Source organism: Cotesia glomerata, linkage group LG7, assembly GCF_020080835.1.
Source record: "Cotesia glomerata isolate CgM1 linkage group LG7, MPM_Cglom_v2.3, whole genome shotgun sequence".
NCBI lineage: Eukaryota > Metazoa > Arthropoda > Insecta > Hymenoptera > Braconidae > Cotesia > Cotesia glomerata.
This window is the reverse complement of record NC_058164.1, coordinates 23757470-23778478: the sequence shown is the minus strand read 5'-3', so window position 1 is coordinate 23778478 and position 21009 is coordinate 23757470. Positions and strand designations below refer to the sequence as shown.

Sequence of the window (21009 nt, the reverse complement as noted above, 5' to 3'; positions counted from 1 at the left end):
TTTCGGAGTTATTTTTTATTTTGTTCGTCTCAACAGTGGCTAAGGTTGCACGTAGCTGATTTTGAAAATTTTGATTTTTAAGATTTTTTTAAAGCTGTTGGAATAAAAAAAGGCCAAAAATATAATAAAATTTTCAATAACTATTTATCCAAAAATTTTTTTTCCGATGACCTGTTTTCGAGATAGCAATACGACCATGTAGAGGGAATTTTTTTTTTAACTGGACAAAGATGTTAATAACTTTGTAACAATTTGATATTTTTCAATGAAAATTTAGGATATTAATCTTCAATGTACATTTAATAGAACAAAAAAACGTGAATCCTAAATTTTTTTATTTTTACAATAAAAAAAATGACTACTAATAAAGTATTAAAAAAAAAAAGAAGCTATCAGGAGTACTGATAACACCGGCCCATGTTCACTAAAAAATCAAAATTAGACTAAGTTTTTTGTATTTAGTTTATTTAAACCTTCAAAAAAATGTAAGACTGTTACTACAGTACAACCTGGTTATAAGTTACATCGGATCATTTACTCACTCTCAAGGGAGTTATATCTATAAATGAAATATTTCATGTAAGTAGAGGAAAGAAAAAATATAACTTATAAGAAAGTTTTACTGTAATAATAAATAACCTTAAATAAAAAAAAAAAAGTATTTACTTTTGTCGGAAGGTTAATACTATTGTCAAATCATTGTTTATGTTTTAATTATTAAATCTTGACAACAAACGATAAAGTGCTGTTTTTTTATATTTATTTATAAAAAAAATGATTTTTTATTCTCCTAATTTTTTTATAATTCTGACGAGAATTTTTTTTTTTTTAACAAACAATTACTGAGGATTTATATATTTTGAATATTTAAATAAATTTCATAAATTTACATCGCAGTTAGAAGTTTAATAAGATAAAATTTATTAAATTTCAATGATTGAAATTTTTAAATATTTCTTATGAAATATATTTATTACACTTTATAATATAAAACATTTCAAAAAAAATTGAAGATTTTTTGCTATTATCTTCAATAATTAAATTTTTTTTCTTATCCTCTCAAATTAAACCTGATTTTAAATAATTGGAAATATTCTTTGAAAAGAACTTATTATTTATTAGTCTACATAATGGCACTATAATCAAATAAATATAACAAATTAACTTAGTAACTTGTGTAATACTTGATCAGTACCTAGCTGATAGGTACCGACTGAATACTTCGCCGTTTAATTAACGGCTTTCAATAAATTATATAATTTTTATAAAAAGAAACATTATTAATCTTTGCGAATAATTTTTTTATAACTCACCAGCTTAACAACTTATTACACTAGACTTATTCACTCGCAACAATAAAACTCAAGTTCTTGTATTCAAAGTATAAAAATTTTTTCTTAACTAGAAATACTTTTTGCTGGTAACTTATTTTTAATTAATAGTATTAAAATAAAAAATAATTTAAATACTTAAAAAAAAACTAATGTTTAATCTCGTAAGTATAAAAAAAAATAAAAAAAGAAAAAATTAAGCTCTAATTTTGGAGAGCTTTTAATTTTATAATTTATTACATTCGGAAAAATTTTTTTATGAAAATATTTTTTTTTTAAATTCAAATTTTTTTTTATATAAAAAATTTCAAATTTCTTTTTTTTAATAAAAAATTCAAATTTTTTTTTTATTCAAAATTTTTTTTTTATAAAAAAAAAAATTTGATTTTTTATATAAAAAAAAAATTTTTTAATTTTTTTATTTAAAAATTCAAATTTTTTTTTCTAAGTTCAAAATTTTTTTTCATAAAAAAATTTCAAATTGTTTTTTTTTAATAAAAAATTCAAATTTTTTTTTAAATTCAAAATTTTTTTTTATAAAAAAAAATTCAAATTTTTTTTTTTAATTCAAAATTTTTTTTTTATTCAAAATTTTTTTTTTATAAAAATTCAAATTTTTTTTTTTTTAATTCAAAATTAAAAAATAAAAAAATTCAAAATTTTGTTTATAAAAATTTTCTAATGAGCTTAAATGTTTCCGAATGTGAGAATTGTAATTGTAACTTATTAAACTAAACCAAAAATAATTTACTTATGAGTAAATAATACTAAATATTTTAAGTATTTTTGGCACCGAATTTTGGGAGCAATTAAAGGTAATAAAGCGACTCGGCTAAGCACTCACTGGGCTCAGAGCCGATGCTTTGACCTACAAGATTAGCCAGTTTATGAGCGTACTGGCAAGGAGCGGGAACTCTAATAGTTCCTGGCCAGTTGTAGTACAAGTGACACATCTTGTAAGTCAGTCGCTGGATGTAGTCAGTCTTGAACTCGGCGTCGTCGCGGAGGACAACGTAGTGAGTCGGGGTCACTGTTCCTTGACGGGCTGTCTGAGGTACCAAAAAGAAATCGTACCAGTTGCGGCGAGTTACTTCGGAATCTACGATGGTACCCGGAGGTGGGTTGTCCAGTCTTTGGCCTCTCTGAAATTTTATTAAGTTTATTAATTTAACTATTCAATGAAAAAATTGTTAATTTTTTTATTTTTGCAGAAGAAATTGAAAATTATTTTATTTTTAACAAATGTAACATGGGATGGGATAGTATTAAAGTTTTTTGTAAAAGCTGTACTTAAGAAAATAAATAAATAAATTATTTTTTTTTACAAGTTTTTAAAATAAAAAAAAAATTTTTTTCTTTATTTTAAATCAACTTTCTAAATTTAAATATTGTGCGAGGGTACTAAGGCGAAAGACCAAGTTACTGACACTAGTCTAGTTGTTTGAGCCTTGCAAATATATTCTACACTAAAAAAAGGTTTTTTTTTCAGTTAAAATACAAAATATTTTTACCCAATATACGTTTTTTAATATAAAAAAACTGGTATTTTTCGTTTGTTTACATCATTTAAAAGTTGTGCTGATTTATAATTTATTGAAAAATTACCTAGCTGTATTACAATTTACATTATAATTTGGATAGATCTTTGGGTACGAAAAAAGTAGCACCAATGGAATTTACGGGATTAAAAATTCAATTTTTCAAGGATTTAATTAATGATTAATTAAATTTTTTTTTTAATTGGATTATTATGATTAATTAAATTTTCTTGAATTTAATCTATATTATTAAGAGAATGAGAAAAATTTTGTTTCCAGGATAATTGATAGATATGATAAAATCGGTTTTTTTAGTGAAATTAAATGTCATTGCAAAGGCGTTGACTTGAATTTGTGCCTTTTCAAGGTTTCATTTCATTCTCACCGATAGTCAATTTATTATAAGTATTTGGGCTGCATTCAAAAATGCTCTATCTCTAGATACATAATTAAGAGATAACCTTTTATCTTGTGAAATATTGACATTTTTAAAGATATAAGCTCATCACGATGTTATACTCATCGAGACCTTTCATTTGAGTACCCACATCAATTTTTCATATATTTTATATATTTATATATATATAAATATATGAAAAATATCTAAAAATGCATGTTGGTACTCAAATGAAAGCTCTTGATGAATGTAACATTGGGATGAGCTTATATCTTTAAAAACGTCAATATTTAAGAAAGTACAGTGCAATTTAAATATCTTGTGAAATATTGACATTTTTAAAGATATAAGCTCATCACGATGTTATACTCATCGAGACCTTTCATTAAGTACCCACATCAATTTTTCATATATTTTATATATATATATATATATATATAAATATATGAAAAATATAAAAAAATGCATGTTGGTACTCAAATGAAAGCTCTTGATGATAGTTACATTGGGATGAGCTTATATCTTTAAAAACGTCAATATTTAAGAAAGTACAGTGCAATTTAACAAATATCTTGTGAACTATTGACATTTTGAAAGATATAAGCTCACCTTGACATTACACTCGTCGAAACCTTTCATTTGAGTACCCGCATCAATTTTTCATATTTATATATATATGAATATATAAAAAATATATGAAAATGCATATGGGTACTCAAATGAAAGCTCTAGATAAGTATAACATGAGGATGAGCTCATATCTTTAAAAACATCAATTTTTAAGAAAGTACAGTGCAATTTAACAAATATCTTGTGAACAATTGACATTTTTAAATATATAAGCTCACTCCGACATTACACTCATCAAGAACTTTCATTTGAGTACCCACATCAATTTTTCATATACTTCGTATATTTATATATATATGAATACATGAAAAATGCCATAATAAAATAGAGATGAAATGTATGTGAAACCAATTTATTCGTAATGTGATTGGTTGAAAATATTTATTCTCATTCTGATTGGTTGAAAACGAATATAATATATATAAACGACACATAAATATATCATGAAAATAAATATGAGGCGCGGCTTGCGCGCGCAAATTAAATTCTAGTATATCAAAATGCATGTGGCTACTCAAATGAAAGCTCTTGATGAGTGTAACGTCGGAATGAGCTTATATCTTTAAAAACGTCAATAATCAAGAAAGTACAGTGTAATTCAACAAAAGTCATTTTTGAATAAAGCAAAATTTCAATTTTTTATAATTCACAAGTCACAGAAGTCACATAGTGACCGCAAGGTTGCTAGTAATAATTAATTTGGTTTTCCTTAATTTAATTATAATTGATAAATCAATAATTATTAATTTATTAATTACAATAAAAAAGATCTAATATTATAAAGACATAATTTACATCTGTGTCAAATGAAATTAAGTCTGCCATATTTTTATTTTGGTATTTTGCTGAGGAAGAAACCGAGTTTTTTAAAAACCACCAACTTTTTTTTTCAGTGCAATTAAAAAATAAAGTGTTCCTAAAAAAACTATTCTTAAAATTAATAATTCAAAAATTACATTAATTAATTTATTGGAGTTGACTTTTTTTTTTTTAATTAAAATAAAATTGCAAGTATCAATAACTGAGTCTTTTATCTTACAATAAGACAAATATAAATTTATAAAAAAAAATTACCAAAGCCATAACACGAGTGTTGATTCTTTTTTGAACGATAACCACCGTCAACTTCGGCGAGTAAGAAGCATCAACCATAGCAAAGGTCTTGCTTAACTGCTCAACCTCGTATCCAGCGACAGTGCTGAGCTGGCCATCGCCGACTCCGTCTCGATAAACGACGATTCTGTTCGGGTACTCTCCTCTGGCCTTTCGATAGGCCGTCAGCGCGGAAACGAAGCAAGCGCGTAAGACATCAACGTATTCTTGACCCGGGCGCTGGAAGTACGCCTTGCTGTACCACTGAGTCAAGTTCTGATTCAAACTCGCTACAAAACCGGCGACACTTGCTTTGGAAGCAGATCCGGCTGCTGGGTGGTAGACATCAATTCCCACCACCATGATGTCATTCATTGGAATCTTGAGTGCCCATAAGGCGCCTCCTAATTTGCAATTCATCTGCAAAGCGATCTTCTCGGTGACACTCTTTATTTTGTTGTCCTGTGAGATCGTCTTGGTTACTATAACTTGGGATTTTACTGGAGATTCTACGCAGCAGAGCTTCTTGATTGCTGCGTAACGATCGTTTCTAAAAAATTTGCAATTATTAATTTTTACTATTAATATTATTAATAATTATTTACAATAATGATAATTTATTATAATTATTGTTATTATTTATTTTTCAAAAGGATAATTATTAATATTTTTAACTGGTAATTTAAATTTATATTTAAATAATAAATTAAAGTATTAAATTGAAGATTTTTAAAGATCAATTTAAAATATTAATTCTGTTAGAAATATTTAAATTAACACAAGTTAAAACTTAAATTAAAATTAAAAAATTAATCATTGATTTTCTTTTCAATTATTATTACAAAATATTTTTTATTAAAGTGAAAATTAAAATTAAATTGATAATTTTTATTTCAAAAGATAATTCAACTCAATTGAACTAATAATTAAAAATTTTTTCAAAATCTAAAGTACAATTTTATATAAAAATATTTCAATGAAAATTCTTTGAGCGAGTTATTGAATACCAAATTTTTTTTGTTCTCAATTTTTGATAACTTTAAATTAATATTAAAAATATAATCATCTATATATCCAGGATAATTATGTGATAAAATCAGTTTTTTAAGTAAAATTTAGTGTCATTTTAAAGGTTTCAACTTGAATTTGTGCCTTTTCAAGAATTCATTTCATTTTCACCGATAGTCAATTTATTATGATAAGTATTTAGGCTGCATTCGAAAATGCTCTATCTCTAAATACATAATTAAGTAACTTTTTATCTTGTGAACTATTGACATTTTTAAAGATATAAGCTCATCCCGATGTTACAGTCATCGAGACCTTTCATTTGAGTACCCACATCAATTTTTCATATATTTTATATATTTATATATGTGAATATATGAAAAATATATGAAAATGCATGTGGGTACTCAAATGAAAGCTCTTGATGAGTGTAACATTGGAATGAGCTTATATCTTTAAAAACGTCAATATTTGAGAAAGTACAGTGCAATTTAATAAATATCTTGTGAACTATTGACATTTTTAAAGATATAAGCTCATCCCGTTATTACACTCATCGAGATCTTTCATTTGAGTACCCACATCAATTTTTCATATATTTTATATATTTATATATGTGAATATATGAAAATGCATGTGGGTACTCAAATGAAAGCTCTTGATGAGTGTAAGATTGGAATGAGCTGATATCTTTAAAAACGTCAATATTTAAGAAAGCACAGTGAAATTTAATAAATATCTTGTGAACTATTGACATTTTTAAAGATATAAGCTCACCTTGACATTACACTCATCGAGATCTTTCATTTGGGTACCCACATCAATTTTTCATATATTTTATATATTTATATATATAAATATATGAAAAATATATGAAAATGCATGTGGGTACTCAAATGAAAACTCTTGATGAGTGTAACATTGGAATGAGCTTATATCTTTAAAAACGTCAATATTTAAGAAAGTACAGTGCAATTTAATAAATATCTTGTGAACTATTGACATTTTTAAAGATATAAGCTCATCTCGTTATTACACTCATCGAGATCTTTCATTTGGGTACCCACATCAATTTTTCATATATTTTATATATTTATATATATGAATATATGAAAATGCATGTGGGTACTCGAATGAAAGCTCTTGATAAGTTTAACATCAAGATGAGCTTATATCTTTAAGAACGTCAATATTTAAGAAAGTACAGTGCAATTTAACAAAAGTCATTATTTAAGGAGGTTCAAGCGAATCTAATGTAAAAAATAATTTCCAACTTTGAGCTTTGAAATTAAGTATACGTATAAATAAATACGCCATTTATCTAATCCCAAAATTTAAAAAAGATTCAACGTTTAGTTACTTAGATATTAAATTTTAAAAATCACATATTTTATCTTCTTATACACGGGCTTTTACGGCGGACAAACGTTTTGTCGAGACTAATTATTTTTTTCAATATTAACCTCCCAACTTTAACGGATAAAAAACTATACACAAGAAACTTGGATTATTGCAAAATATAAAAACAATTTAATAACAATACATTACCGATATAATTTTTGAAATATTTCAAGTCAAATTTTATGTTTATAACTCGTTTATCGTCAGCTATTTATTTGAATAAAGATTTGACAACATCGCGTCAACAGCTGAGAAAAAACAAAAGGATAGAAATATAGTTACAGAGAGAGAAATGATTAACTCACACACTCATCCACATCTCTGTTATGGGTATAATCAAGCGCGTTATTGCCAAATCTGTTTATTTATTCCGGCAAGTAATAAATACCATAGTCATTTTATTACTTTACTTTATTAAATAAGTAAAAATCATCAATTATTAAATTGTTTAAATTATTTTTAATTAAAATAAAGAATTTTGACGAATATTGTGAAGACTAAAATTAAAAAAAAATTTTAACATTATTTTGACTCATTAGTTACGCTCGAACTTCCTTAATAAAGCAGAATTTTAATTTTTTATAGTTCACAAATCACGGAAGTCACATAGTGACTGCAAGGTTACTAGTTATTTATTAAATTTTTAATTATCTAAATTAATGTAATTAAAATATAAATCATGATTAAACTTATATTTATTTGAGAATATTTAATTGAAAACTTTATTAATTTAAATAAATTCAACTTGATTATATTAATTAAAATTTCAATTTAATAAAAAAAATCTCAATAATCTCTGTACAAACTTATGTAAAAATTCTAAAATCAAATTATTAATTAAAAAAATTTCAATATTTTATTTACAATTGACATTTACCACCCACGCTTTTTTACAATAAAAAATGTTAATATTTTTTTTTTTATTTTCAATTTATAATCAAAGCATGTTATAATTTTTGCAACATACTAAATAAATCAATGTAACTAAAAAAATTGCAATCTAAAAAAAAACCAAATATTTTTTTTTCTAAAAAAAACCAATTAAATAAAACCTCACCTGTTAGTCGGAGTGACAGCAATGACCATATCCAAAGAAGGATTAATCATCTTCCTAATCTCCGTGATATAGCTCTGAGCAGAGTCATTTTTAAGTGGAATTTTAACGGGCTCTCCACACTTGATAGCCATGGTCCCACAAACATTCTTCAGAATCTTAGCAAACTCATTGATGACCCGTTCATCCCGCTGGACATAAACAATACAAAATTTCTGAAGACTCGCCGGCGAGAGAACTTGATTGCGAGTAGCCATAGCGCCCCAGTCTGCTTTCTCGCTGACCGTGAACTCCTTTGCATTTCCAAAGTAGATCTTCTCAGCAGGCAAGACACGTCCTTTAAGCCTAACAATGTCATCAGACAAACAGAGCCCCCAGTCAAGAAGCAGCTGCTTGGCAGCAGGCTCGTCATTGACAGTCTGGATAAATTTTCTGATAACTCCTCGACGTTCAGTCGGCTGGACCTGAGTGACCTGAGCCAGGTCTTTCATGATCCTGAAGTTGGACCTAACTTTATCAGTCAGCCCAGTGAGGTAGCAAATTTCTGGAACCAAGAGAACCTCTTCCTCACGAGTTCCACCCTGGGAGACCTTCTTCTTAGCACGGTGGAGAATCAGCGGCTGCTGGAGATCCTTTATCTCAATATTCCAGTGAGACTTGAAGTAAGCCGCGATGGTAGTGGGAGTTCCTTTGTAATCAAACTGAAGAGTGGGGTTCTTGTCCCAGAGGATGTCGTCCACGCGGTAGGTAGCGTTGTTGTAGCGAGTGAGGATTGTCATTCCACAGATCTCTTTAAAAATAGTTTCTTTGAAATTTCCGCGGTCGTGAGTCGTCTTGTAGATGTCCTGGATGAAGTCCCGGACTGTGTCGGTTCTCATTACTCGGTGAGATGCGTCGATGTTCAACTTTAATCCTCCTTCCATTTCTTCGATCGCGGTCACGTATCCCGGCCAGAGCTCCATTCGGTGCTGCTCGATTTTGTGAGCCGCTCGCGGGTTGAAGTAGTTGCGGTTTATGCAGATCATGTTCAGCATTCGAAGGATTCGGTTTAGAAGGATGTTGAAGAATTGAATGCTCTCGGCGCAATCTGCACGTTGTTGGCGCTGGTAGATTATTGTCACGGTTACTTTTGTACCGTCTCTGCGAACTGATTCGAGTTCTGTTCTCTGAAAAATTAATTATTAGTAAATTTGTGTTTAATTTATATTTTTAAGAGGATAAGAAAAATTTTGATTTTGGGATAGTTATATAAAATCGGTTTTTCTTTTGTGGAATTGCAAAGTGTGCCTTTTCAAGGTTTCATTTCATTTTCACCGATAGTTAATTTGTTGTAAGTATTTAGGCTGTGTTCGAAAATGTATCTCTAGATACATAATTAAGAAATGGCCTTGTATCTTGGGAAATATTGACATCTTTTAAGATATAAGCTCATTTTGATGTTATACTTATCGAGAGCTTTCATTTGAGTACCCACATCAATTTTTCATATATTATATATATATATATATTAGGGTGTGTCAATTTTAGGCGACTTTTTTTTTTCAACGAAAAAACAGGCTGAAAACTTGCATGAAGGTGAGAACAGAAGCCTGTTCAAAGCGGAGCTCTTAATATTAATATTTAGAGGTGTCTGTCCCTAATTTTTCATTTCCCATTTAAATAACAGGAAAAAAAAATTCTTTTTTTTATTTATTTTTCTAGCTTGGCATACGCATTTCATATATATAAGTCAATAGCATATTATTGTAGAGAATTCAACGCTCTACAAAAAAGGTCTCTTACACTTTTATCATAAAGACAGCCGTTCTAAAGTTATTCAGACGTAAACTTCTAAATGTATAAAATTTTGATTATTCAAGTATCAAACTGATACAAATTAATTTATTACTGTCTTAAAAGTTATTTTTATATGTATAATTGGTTCTGATGCGCTAACATTTTCATAAAGCTTAAAAAAAAATTACTCATGTATCAAATTTTTTTCTTTATTTCATTTACTGTAAGAAAATTATTGTTATGATTATTATTAATGATATACATTATTATTAATGATTATTCGTTAATTTATTCAAGAATTATTGCACTTCGAAAGTTAAAAAAATAGTGTTCTATGAAACTTTTATCAGACTTTTGACTTGAAGAGCTCAAAAACCTCATAAGTGCAATTTTAAGCGCTTAGATATGGAATTAGCGGAAGTTGCAGGGATGGCCTTTAGGGTCAACCGTTTTCCAGATTTTTTTTGTGATAAATGAGCGTTATGAGACGTGCACTTTTCTGATTTTCCAAATTTATCTTTTCTCTCCGTGTAGAGTAATAAATTGTTAATTCCGTGAAACTTTTCAAAAATTTAATTCATTCAACTCGGATCATGATTTTCTTACAGTAAATGAAATAAAGAAGAAAAAAATTTGATACATGAGTAATTTTTTTTTAGCTTTATGAAAATATTAGCGCATCAGAACCAATTATCCATATAAAAATAATTTTTAAGACAGTAATAAATTAATTTGTATCAGTTTAATACTTGAATAATCAAAATTTTATACATTTAGAAGTTTACGTCTGAATAACTTTAGAACGGCTGTCTTTATGATAAAAGTGTAAGAGACCTTTTTTGTAGAGCGTTGAATTCTCTACAATAATATGCTATTGACTTATATATATGAGGTGCGTATGCCGAGCTAGAAAAATAAACAAAAAAAAGAATTTTTTTTCCTATGTTATTTAAATGGGAAATGAAAAATTAGGGACAGGCACCTCTAAATATTAATATTAAGAGCTCCGCTTTGAACAAGCTTCTGTTCTCACCTTCATGCAAGTTTTCAGCCTGTTTTTTCGTTGAAAAAAAAAAAGTCGCCTAAAATTGACACACCCTAATATATATATATATATATATATATATATATATATATATATATATATATATGAAAATGCATGTGGGTACTCAAATGAAAGCTTTTGATGAGAGTAATATAAGGATGAGCTTATATCTTTAACCCTAGACTGGTCACCCTATGAGCGTGACGTCGCGCTCAATTATATTTTGTTTATTACATCTTCAATATTTACTAAAATTATTCAAAAAAATTTGACTTTGTTCCTTGAACATTTTAGAATATATTAATAATTTTTTCAAACATCTTCGAAAACGTTAAATTGCTGAAAAAAAAATTTCTTAAAAAAATTTGCGGGGCTTTCCTCATCGCTTGACCAGAGTCGTAAGTAGTATTTTGACCGCGGCGTTGCCGAAAACACCTCTAGTCTCTGCCTGTCAAACATGTATGAACTGGCAACACTGTACGCTCTAAAAGCATTGCGGCAAATTCCTCATCACTCGACCAAAGTCGTTAGGTCGCGTTTGTTGACCAGTCTAGGGTTAAAAACGATAAAATTCAAGAAAGTACAGTGCAATTTAACAAATATCTTGTGAACTATTGACATTTTTAAAGATATAAGCTCATTCCGATGTTACACTCATTCAGAGCTTTAATTTGAGTACCCACATATACATACACTGAAAAAAAATTAACTTAATTCGAGAGAAAAATTCTTGAACCAAGAAAATAATTTTGAAGAGGGTAATTGTCTTGAATCAAGGAAAATTTCCCTAAATCAAGAAAAATTTATGAGCTCAATTTTTTTTCCTTCAATCAAGAAGGTTAGGGGCTATTCATTATTGACGTAAGGACAATTTTGGTGACTTTTGACCCCTCCTACCCCGATGTAAGTATATGTAAGATTTCTTGAACCCCCCCCCCTTCCTTTTTCTAACGTAAGACTTTATCTTGATTTTCTAAATAATAAACTGTTATGTTAGGAAAGGATCAGTTACACTAAAACTTACAGGTCAACGTGGATCCATCATTTTTATTCTTTAACAAGTAATAATGTTTTTTATTTTTTAAATAATGAAAATACGATAATACACGGAAAAATGTACTATAATTTTTTCTATAGAACCAAACATTGATAACAATAAAAACAAATTAAATTTTAATAAGTTATTTTTTTTTTTTCTATAGCAATAAAAATTATTTAAACAAAATAAAAATTCAACTGTAAATTTCAAAATTATGAAAACTATTTGGAATCCAAAATGGAATTAGATTTTTAATATTGTATTTTGATTCACAAAATATTACGTAAGAATGAATTTCACCCTCCTCCCTTCCAACATACGGACATGTAGAGATTTTCTTAACACCCCCGCCCCCTCAATACCCTTACGTAATTAACGAATGGCCCCTTAAGTTCTTTAAAATTATATACTTGATTCAATAACATTTTTTTATCTGTGTAATGTTTTTTTTTTTTTTTTTTTTTTTAGGAGAGCCAAGATAATATGAACTTACTTCCTGTTCAAGCTTGTGAGGTAAGAACAAGATAACTCCATCAAAAACTTTAGTTTTTCCCAAAAACTCCAAATGTTGATTCAACATTGCATTACGTAGACGAGGAGAATCGGTTTCTGGGTGAAATTTACACTCATACCGGTGAATACCCTTGCTGGGGTCAATTTTAATGTTGATGTAATTGGACATGATATCAATCCTACAAAAAAAAAAAATTATAAATAAATTACAAGTCAATTTTTATTTTTATTTAAAGTAAAAATATTATTTTAAAATATTCTTTAATTAATTAATATTTTTTAATTAATTCATTATTTTTTAATTATTTAATATTGTATTTTAAAATATTTCATCCAAAATAAAAACATTCATTTTTATCCAAAATAAAAATAAAAATCTTACGGCGTTCCATCGGATCCTTGGCGGATAATCGGTCCACGAGAGCTGCTGGAATCCAAACTAAGGCCAGCAACAGAAGCTTCGATTTGTGCATCTCCACCAGGTCCAACTGATCTAGCTTCAGAACGAGCAGCAGCTGGAGGAGGTTTGCTGGGTTCTCCAAGTGGGCTCAATTTTTGAGCCAGACTGAGCAAAGTTGCGCGACCTGCACCACGACCTGCCAGAGGTGCTGATGTTGACACTGAGAGAGGTGTCGGAAGAGAAGAAGTCGAAGGTTCACCAGGGGCCGACATTTGACGCGCGATGTCCATCAGAGAAGCTCGGCCTCGACCTTTTGATGGTTCTGCGGCTCGAGGCTCAGGTTGGTGTGCTACAGGTGGTTGCGGAGCTTTAGCCACTGGAGGAGTTTGTGTTGATTCGCCTACTTCCGGTTCGGGTGCTTTTTTTAACAAGGCGAGCAAGGCCGCTCCTCGGCCTGCTCCACCTCGTCCACGTCCTGGATCAGCCATTTTTTTTTCTGGAAAATTAAAATTAGTTAAAAGTTTTTTTGTAAATTTTTATGAAAAAAAATTATTAAAATTTTAATTTTTTTTTTTTTTTTTTTGAAAAATTGAAATTAGTAATAAAATTTTTTGATAAATTTTTATGAAAAAAATTATTTAAATTTTAATAATTTTTTTTTTTTTTTTAATTGAAATTAATAATAAAGTTTTTTAATAAATTTTTGTGAAAAAAATTATTTAAATTTTATAATATTATAAAAAAGATTATTAATATTTTAATAATTTTTTTTTTTTTTTTGAAAAATTGAAATTAGTAATAAAATTTTCAAGAAAAAAATTGTTAAAATTTTAATAATTTTTTTTTTTGAAAAATTGAAATTAGTAATAAAATTTTTAAGAAAAAAATTGTTAAAATTTTAATAATTTTTTTTTTTGAAAAATTGAAATTAGTAATAAAATTTTTAAGAAAAAAATTGTTAAAATTTTAATAATTTTTTTTTTGAAAAATTGAAATTAGTAATACAATTTTTTGATTAATTTTTATGAAAAAAATTAGTAAAATTTAATAAAATTTTAAGCACTAGTCCAAAAAAAAATTTTTTTTTTTACTATAAAGATAAGTATAAATTTTTTAAATTAAGAAACAAAAAGAACTCTGTGGCTTCAGAGCTAATACATACATTTTAAACTTGCAATTTCAAGGTATCTAATGCAGGTTTGAAGATTCTGGTACTGAAGATCTGAATAAAAGAGGAGAGAGATCGTTAGTTTTAAAATTAAATACAAAAAAAAATGGTTAGAAAAAAATTTTTAGAATTGTAGAAAGAATTTTAAATAAGTTGTAATTTATATGAACCAAAATTTCATTAATTAAAAAAAAAAAAACAAGAAAATTGTTTAGATAGTTTGTTTAATTAATAATTGTTGCGAACGTTAAAAATAAGTAATTTATAAATAAATAATAATAATAATAATAATTCAATAATAATGAGCGAAAATTATTTATAATATTAAAAATTTTTTTATAAATATCTGGTGATATATCAATATATCATATATATTTTCATGAAAATTACTTAATTGAAATTAAAAATATATTTTTATTTAATTACAATAAATAAAAATATATTAATAAGTAAAGTTGAATACCTTCTACTTTTAAACCTGTTCAACTACTGGGTACTTTGCCTTAGATCTGAGAAAATTTTTAAAATTATAAAACTCAAAATTTAAATTAAAAAAAAAATAAAAAAAACAGTAAATATATACTAATTTTTAAAAAATCTTAATAAAAATTAAATCAGCCGACAGTTTAAAATTTAAAAAATTTTTTTGATTAATTATTAAAAGGAAAAAATTCACATAAAAAATTTTAAAAATTACACGTGCAATTTTTTAGATATTTTTTTAGTTTTAATCTAAGCAATAAAAAAAATCAAAAATTATTGAACGTCGGCTCATTATAGTATTATAAAATTATATTTATTATTGACAACAATTTTTGTCCTTAAATATTAAAAATCGATCTATTTTTTTAAATAAAATTTTTCTTTCAATTAAAAAAAATAAAAAATTTAGGGAATAAAAATTAATGAAGAATGAGCATAAGCGTATAATTAAATTCCAACAATTTTAAATGAAAATCAAGTTAACCGACATTTAAAAATTTTTTTTTAAGAATAAATTATTACAAAAAAATAAAAATTCTATTATAAAAAAACTTGAAAAATTTAAATGATATTAAAATAATTAGCAGTCACTTGATAATTTTTTAATTTTATTTAACAGAAAAATTTTTGACAAAAAATTATTTTTTAAAAATTGCATTTTTAATTTTTTTAAATTTCTACATGTCAATTTTTTCTACCCTTTTTTTTGCCATAATTCATCTGTTAAAAAAATTCTAAAAATGATTAAATATCTGCTAAATTCTCATAAAATTTAAATATAACTAAAGTTAGCCGACGTTTTTAATTTGTTGATCTTTTTTCAATTGTTAGATTAGAAAAAAAAAAATATTTTTTAAAAAACGTACTTACAGTTTTTCAAGTTTTTTACAAATGAAATTTTTTTTTTATTTTTTTGTAATGATTTTTTCAATAAAAAAAAAATTTTCTTAATTTTTAAATGTCGGCTAACTTTATTTATAGTTAACCGACACGTCTTTAATTTTTTTTCAGATGTTAAATTAGAAAAAAAAAAAAAAAAAACTATTTTTTAAAAATCTCACAGTTTTTCAAGTTTCTTAAAAATGAATTTTTTTAAAAATAATTTTTTCAATAAAATAAAATTCTAAAAATTTTCAGATGTCGGCTAACTTAATTTTCATAAATTTAAGTGCAATTTAAAAAAAAAATCAAAAATGTCGGCTTAATTTACTGTTTTAGATTGAACGCCGGTTAAAAAGAACAAAATGGTAGATTGCGATAAATCGTAATAAATTAAAAAAAAAACACAAAGGATTTTTTTCTTCTTCCTCCCCCACTTAGAAAACTTAATCTCTAAAAACTCAAAAACGACGCAATCTTAAACAGTTTCAAATTACTTTTTCTTATACTTACACAGCACCATTAAAATAAAAATAATATTTAATTATTGAATAAATAAATAAATACAGACTAAACTGAAGCTTCTAGAATAAATGAAATATTTTTCTAATCACTCTACACTAAATATCCATACTTATACTGAAGAAAGAAAAGAAAATCGGCACGTAGACACGAGACAAAAAACTTACATGTGTCCTGTCGCTGGATACTTTAGCACTAACACTGTCACTGGATTACGTACAACAAATACTAGAATAAATAATAAAATAAATATTTAATTAATTTTTATTTATTTATTTAAATGTTTATTAGTTACCGGCTTTTTAGTGACAAAATGCACGGCGGCAACAAGTGGAATGCCGCAGAAGAAATAAGGGAGAGAGAATAGCCTGACAACAGGCAGGCGTGCGAAGCAATGCGTGCCGGTCGCGGTCACAGTCACTCGTTTCTGTCGACGGTTGCTGATATTGCGATGCTGCGCTTCGGGTGTCAGTACTAAGAATTGCGCGGTGTTAGGAGAGGGGATGAGAGTTTGGTAACTGGTGCAGAGACAAAGAAAATTTTTAAAAGAGTTATTGTGTTGACCTTGCTGTTCCGGCGCGGTAATAAGTGGTAATTTTTTATTTTTTTTTAAGTTTGAAATTATTAATTGAATATAATATAAAAATTATGACACTGAAGTTGACAAACGTTAAAAATTTTCTTTATAATTTTATAACAATTAAATTAATAAAAAATGACATCAAATTTAACTGTCACTTGACAATTTTTTATTTTTTCTTACAAAAAAATTATTTTAAAAAAATAGAATTTTTAAATTATTATAATTTATACAAGTCGATTTTTTTAATAATTTTTTTTGCCATAATTCATTTGCTAAAGAAAATTTTAAAAATTGTGCTGACAGCTAAATTTAATGTCAATAAATTAAGAGCCGCCATCTAAAAAGTTTTAGAATTTTTTTTATTGAAAAAATTATAAAACATTTCATTTAAGTAATTAAAAAACTTAAAAAACCGTAAGTGCAATTTTTTAAAAATATTCTTTAGTTCTAATTAAATAAATGAAAATTAATTTAGCGGATACTTGATAATTTTAAAAATTTTTTTGACAAATAAATTATGGCAAAAAAAATTATAAAAAAAATTGACATGTAGAAATTTTAAAAAATTGAAAATCCAATTTTTTAAAATTAATTTTTTGGATCGAATTTATTTGTTAAAGAAAACTAAAAAATAATTAAATGGCTGCTAACTTTAATGTCATAAAAAGAATCAAAAAATTAAAAACGTCGGCTAACTTTAGTATTAAATTAAATTATTATAAAAAAAATTTAATTAAAAAATTCCACATGTGAAAATTAATAAAAATTATAAGGTAAAGTACCCAGTACTTGAACACTTATAAAAATGGGACCAGTACTTGAACGAACTTTTCGAATTGTTATAATACAAAATCCGTAAATTTATTAAGAGTAATATGCGCATATTATAATTATTAAATGATACAGTAATTGATTTATGTAAGTTTTTTCAATTATAAATCAAAACAATTATATTTTTATTAATTTAAAAGTTGACATGTCGAAAATCGCCGATAAATGCTACTTTTTTCATGAAAAAGGTACTAAATCGTGAACCGAACAATCAGTAAAAAAAAAACAGTATATCATCATTTTAAGTAAAAAAAATTGTACCATCTATTGAAATAGTCTTTTCTAAATAACATATATTTTTTGCAAAGACATAAACTAGAATTTTTATATTAAATTTTAGCGTTCAACTATACCTCCAAATTTTCAAAGCGGTACCCAGAACTTGAACAGGTTGAGGCCGTATAATTTTAACAGCACTATTCGCTGGGTGCGTGACCCCACCGCCACCTGACGATACAACTTACGGTGGCTTTTTTAAGAAAATTTACATGTATTAGATGCCAAATAGTTATTTAAACAATTAAATAAACTTGAAAAAAATTTGTTTTCTATGTAAAATGTGACATATTACACAGAATGTAGATTAAATTAAAAATTTTTTCTTGGGTCAGTTGAAAATAGTAAGGAAAATAAACACAATAACTAAAACAAATCTCAAGTGAATTAGGTTAATCAGTGTTAAAATCTGTCAAGGTGTTTATTGTTAAATTAATATTAAATGAAAAATCAGTATTAATATTAAATATATAACAATCTGAAATTATATAAAAAATAACGAATAGCTCTATTTAACATAACTATATATTTACGAATGTATCTTAAATTTTTATATTCTTTATTTAATTTTGCAATCTATTACCCATAATATTATTTTTCAACCACAAACTTTAATAAAGGGTAAAAATTTAATCCTGGCTGAACATATGAGAGATGTTGAGCAGCAGCTATCCATTTTTTTCGCTGATTTAATTTCCAATTGGCAACCGGAAACTTATAAAATTTACAATCACTATTTCTACTAGTATTTTTACAATTAACTACACAACAATTTTGATGACCCATTTTATTTTATTTATTTAAATAAACTAACACACGTGTTATTTTCATAGCTTTTAGTAATAAAGAGCCACCCTTAGTTCTGTATTGTCCCGCAGCGGGCGCTGACATCAGTTTTGTGTCCCCCACTATGCCTTACGCACCCAGCGAATAACTTCTAATAGGTTTATAGACTAGTGATCAGCATTATCATTTGTATTAATTACTGCAATTTAAATAAGTTTTATAACTAAAAATTAGTGTAGTTAAAAATTATTGAACGTTTTGAAATGAGTTTTTTTGATTTATAATTAAAAATTTGCTTTGTCATTCATAAAAAATGTAATTAAAAAATTAAATACAAATATTTTTCATTTTTAAATGAACATATTTAATATTCACAGTATTATTTTTAATATTATTCAATGATATGTTATATTTCTTTGGATATTTCAATAAAACGTTGAAAATTTTCGGTGTGCCTATTGCCATATATTTTATTAGTTCAACTACTGCTCCCAGAGTGTTCAACTACTGCGGCTTGTCAGAATTGATTGTTCAACTACTACTCCTTTCATAGTATATTTTAAAAACGTTGTCAAAATATAAATAATCAATTATCTTTGTTATTTTGCACTTCAATCAATTTAAAATTATTTATATTTTCATGAAAATCACTAATTTGAATTAATAATTACATCTTTATATATTAAAAGTAGGGTCAAATAAGTTTTACTTTGAAACCTGTTCAACTACTGGGTACTTTACCTTAAGTGAAAATTTTTAGAAGCATTTTTTTATTGTAATTAAATACGGCAAAAAAATGATAAAAAAAATTTGACTTGCGGAAATTTACAAAAATTGAAAATGCTATTTGAAAAACTATATGAAAATTAATTTAGCAGATATTTCATAATTTTAATAATTTTTTTAACAAGTAAATTATGGCAAAAAAAATTATAAAAAAAAAATTGACGAGTAGAAATTTAAAAAAATTAAAAAAACAATTTTTTAAAAATAATTTTTAACACTAATTTGTTTTTTAAAAAAAAAAATAAAAAAATAGTCAAATGACTACTTACTTTAATAGTATAATAACTATTATCTGTTTTTATGAGCAAAATATTTTAATCTCTTACTTGGATTATAATTTTAATCCTCAAATTTATGTTTATGATACCCTGTGCCCCACTAATGCCAAAGCAATATTTGAACAAATATAAATGCTTTTACTTTAATGACCTTTTAAAATTTTCCTCAGATTTTTTCTGAAAATGCCATTGAAGTTAAACTTTTTTTTATCTCTATTCAAAATTGCAAATTTATAAAAAATTTTTTACAAGAATTATAAATAATACAAAAACGAAAAAAGTGATATTTTTGGGGCTTAAAAATCAGCTTCAATTTTAGACTTCTATAAAATTAATACACATTTCTTCACGCTGATTTTTTTGGTGATTAGTTGAACTTTTTTGAACGCAATGATAAAAAAAAAAATTGTTTATTTTTTCATAAATTATTATCCGAACTATTTTTCAAATTTGGATTTATAAAGGATGAAATTCAAATTACATACTAAACATGAAATTTGCTTCTAATTTATTTAATTTTTTTAATTTGAGACAAGTCTTACGCCACTTTTGGTTTTAGACCTTTTGAAATTGATTCTTTTTCAAATATACCTGGAATATTATTTTTTTATAATTCTTTCTCTTGTACTGTATAGATAAAAATATTCTAAGTAGCTAGTTGAGTTCTAAAAGTAGCTAGCCCAAATTTTAATAACAAAAAAAAATTGTAAAATATTACAAAGATGATTTATACTTTTTTTTTTTTCATTCATAAAAAATGAAAGAATATTTTAAAATCATTTTTATCAAAATTTTGGAGATTTTTAAAAAAATATTGAAATAAAATTTATCATCGGAAATTCTATTTTTATAACTAATAAACTAATTTAAATAATGTAAGAAACTTTTTATTTTAAAAACACTAAATCTTTGTAATTTACAATTACCGTAATGAGAAAAAAAATTATACAAAGAATATAGTAAAGCGGATTTTAATATTTTTGAAATGTTACCTTTATAGATTGCAATCTCTAAATATTGTTCTTCTAGGTAGAAAGAAAATAAGCAATTAAAAACTTAAAATCTGACTACTTATATTTAAAATATTTTATCTTTTTTGGGGATTAAAATATTATCCCTACTAGTCCCCCCTATACAATATTTCTGTATATCAATCAAAATTCTCCATCTGCTATTTAGATTTAAAAAAATTG

General features: G+C 25.9%; 1 protein-coding gene across 3 annotated transcripts; it reads right to left on the bottom strand.

Moving 5' to 3' along the window:
• Nucleotides 1-2010: 2010 nt before the first annotated feature.
• LOC123268838 (piwi-like protein Ago3) lies at nt 2011-20023 on the bottom strand. 3 transcript variants are annotated; one of them, XM_044734234.1, is made up of 7 exons: nt 16572-16733; nt 16440-16504; nt 13207-13720; nt 12805-13003; nt 8455-9617; nt 4971-5538; nt 2011-2473 (listed from the first exon to the last, which is right to left on the bottom strand). In XM_044734234.1, exons 3-7 carry the CDS (start codon nt 13710-13712, stop codon nt 2141-2143), a joined length of 2769 nt encoding a protein of 922 aa, XP_044590169.1. In that variant the 5' UTR covers nt 13713-13720; nt 16440-16504; nt 16572-16733; the 3' UTR covers nt 2011-2140. The 3 variants fall into 3 exon arrangements, with proteins under 3 accessions (XP_044590169.1, XP_044590172.1, XP_044590170.1); XM_044734237.1 differs by lacking the exons at nt 16440-16504; nt 16572-16733 and adding an exon at nt 20018-20023; XM_044734235.1 differs by lacking the exons at nt 16440-16504; nt 16572-16733 and adding an exon at nt 19456-19491 and having other exon boundaries at nt 13207-13723.
• Nucleotides 20024-21009: the final 986 nt, after the last annotated feature.

Bases quoted from the DNA above. Each gene is read 5' to 3' on its own strand.
- LOC123268838 (XM_044734237.1), bottom strand. From the start codon at position 13,712: ATGGCTGATCCAGGACGTGGACGAGGTGGAGCAGGCCGAGGAGCGGCC. The intron at 13,004-13,206 runs GTAAGATTTTTA...TTTTTTTTGTAG, and splicing joins CAAGGATCCGATGGAACGCC to GATTGATATCATGTCCAATT. The intron at 9,618-12,804 runs GTAAGTTCATAT...TTAATTTTTCAG, and splicing joins CTCACAAGCTTGAACAGGAA to AGAACAGAACTCGAATCAGT.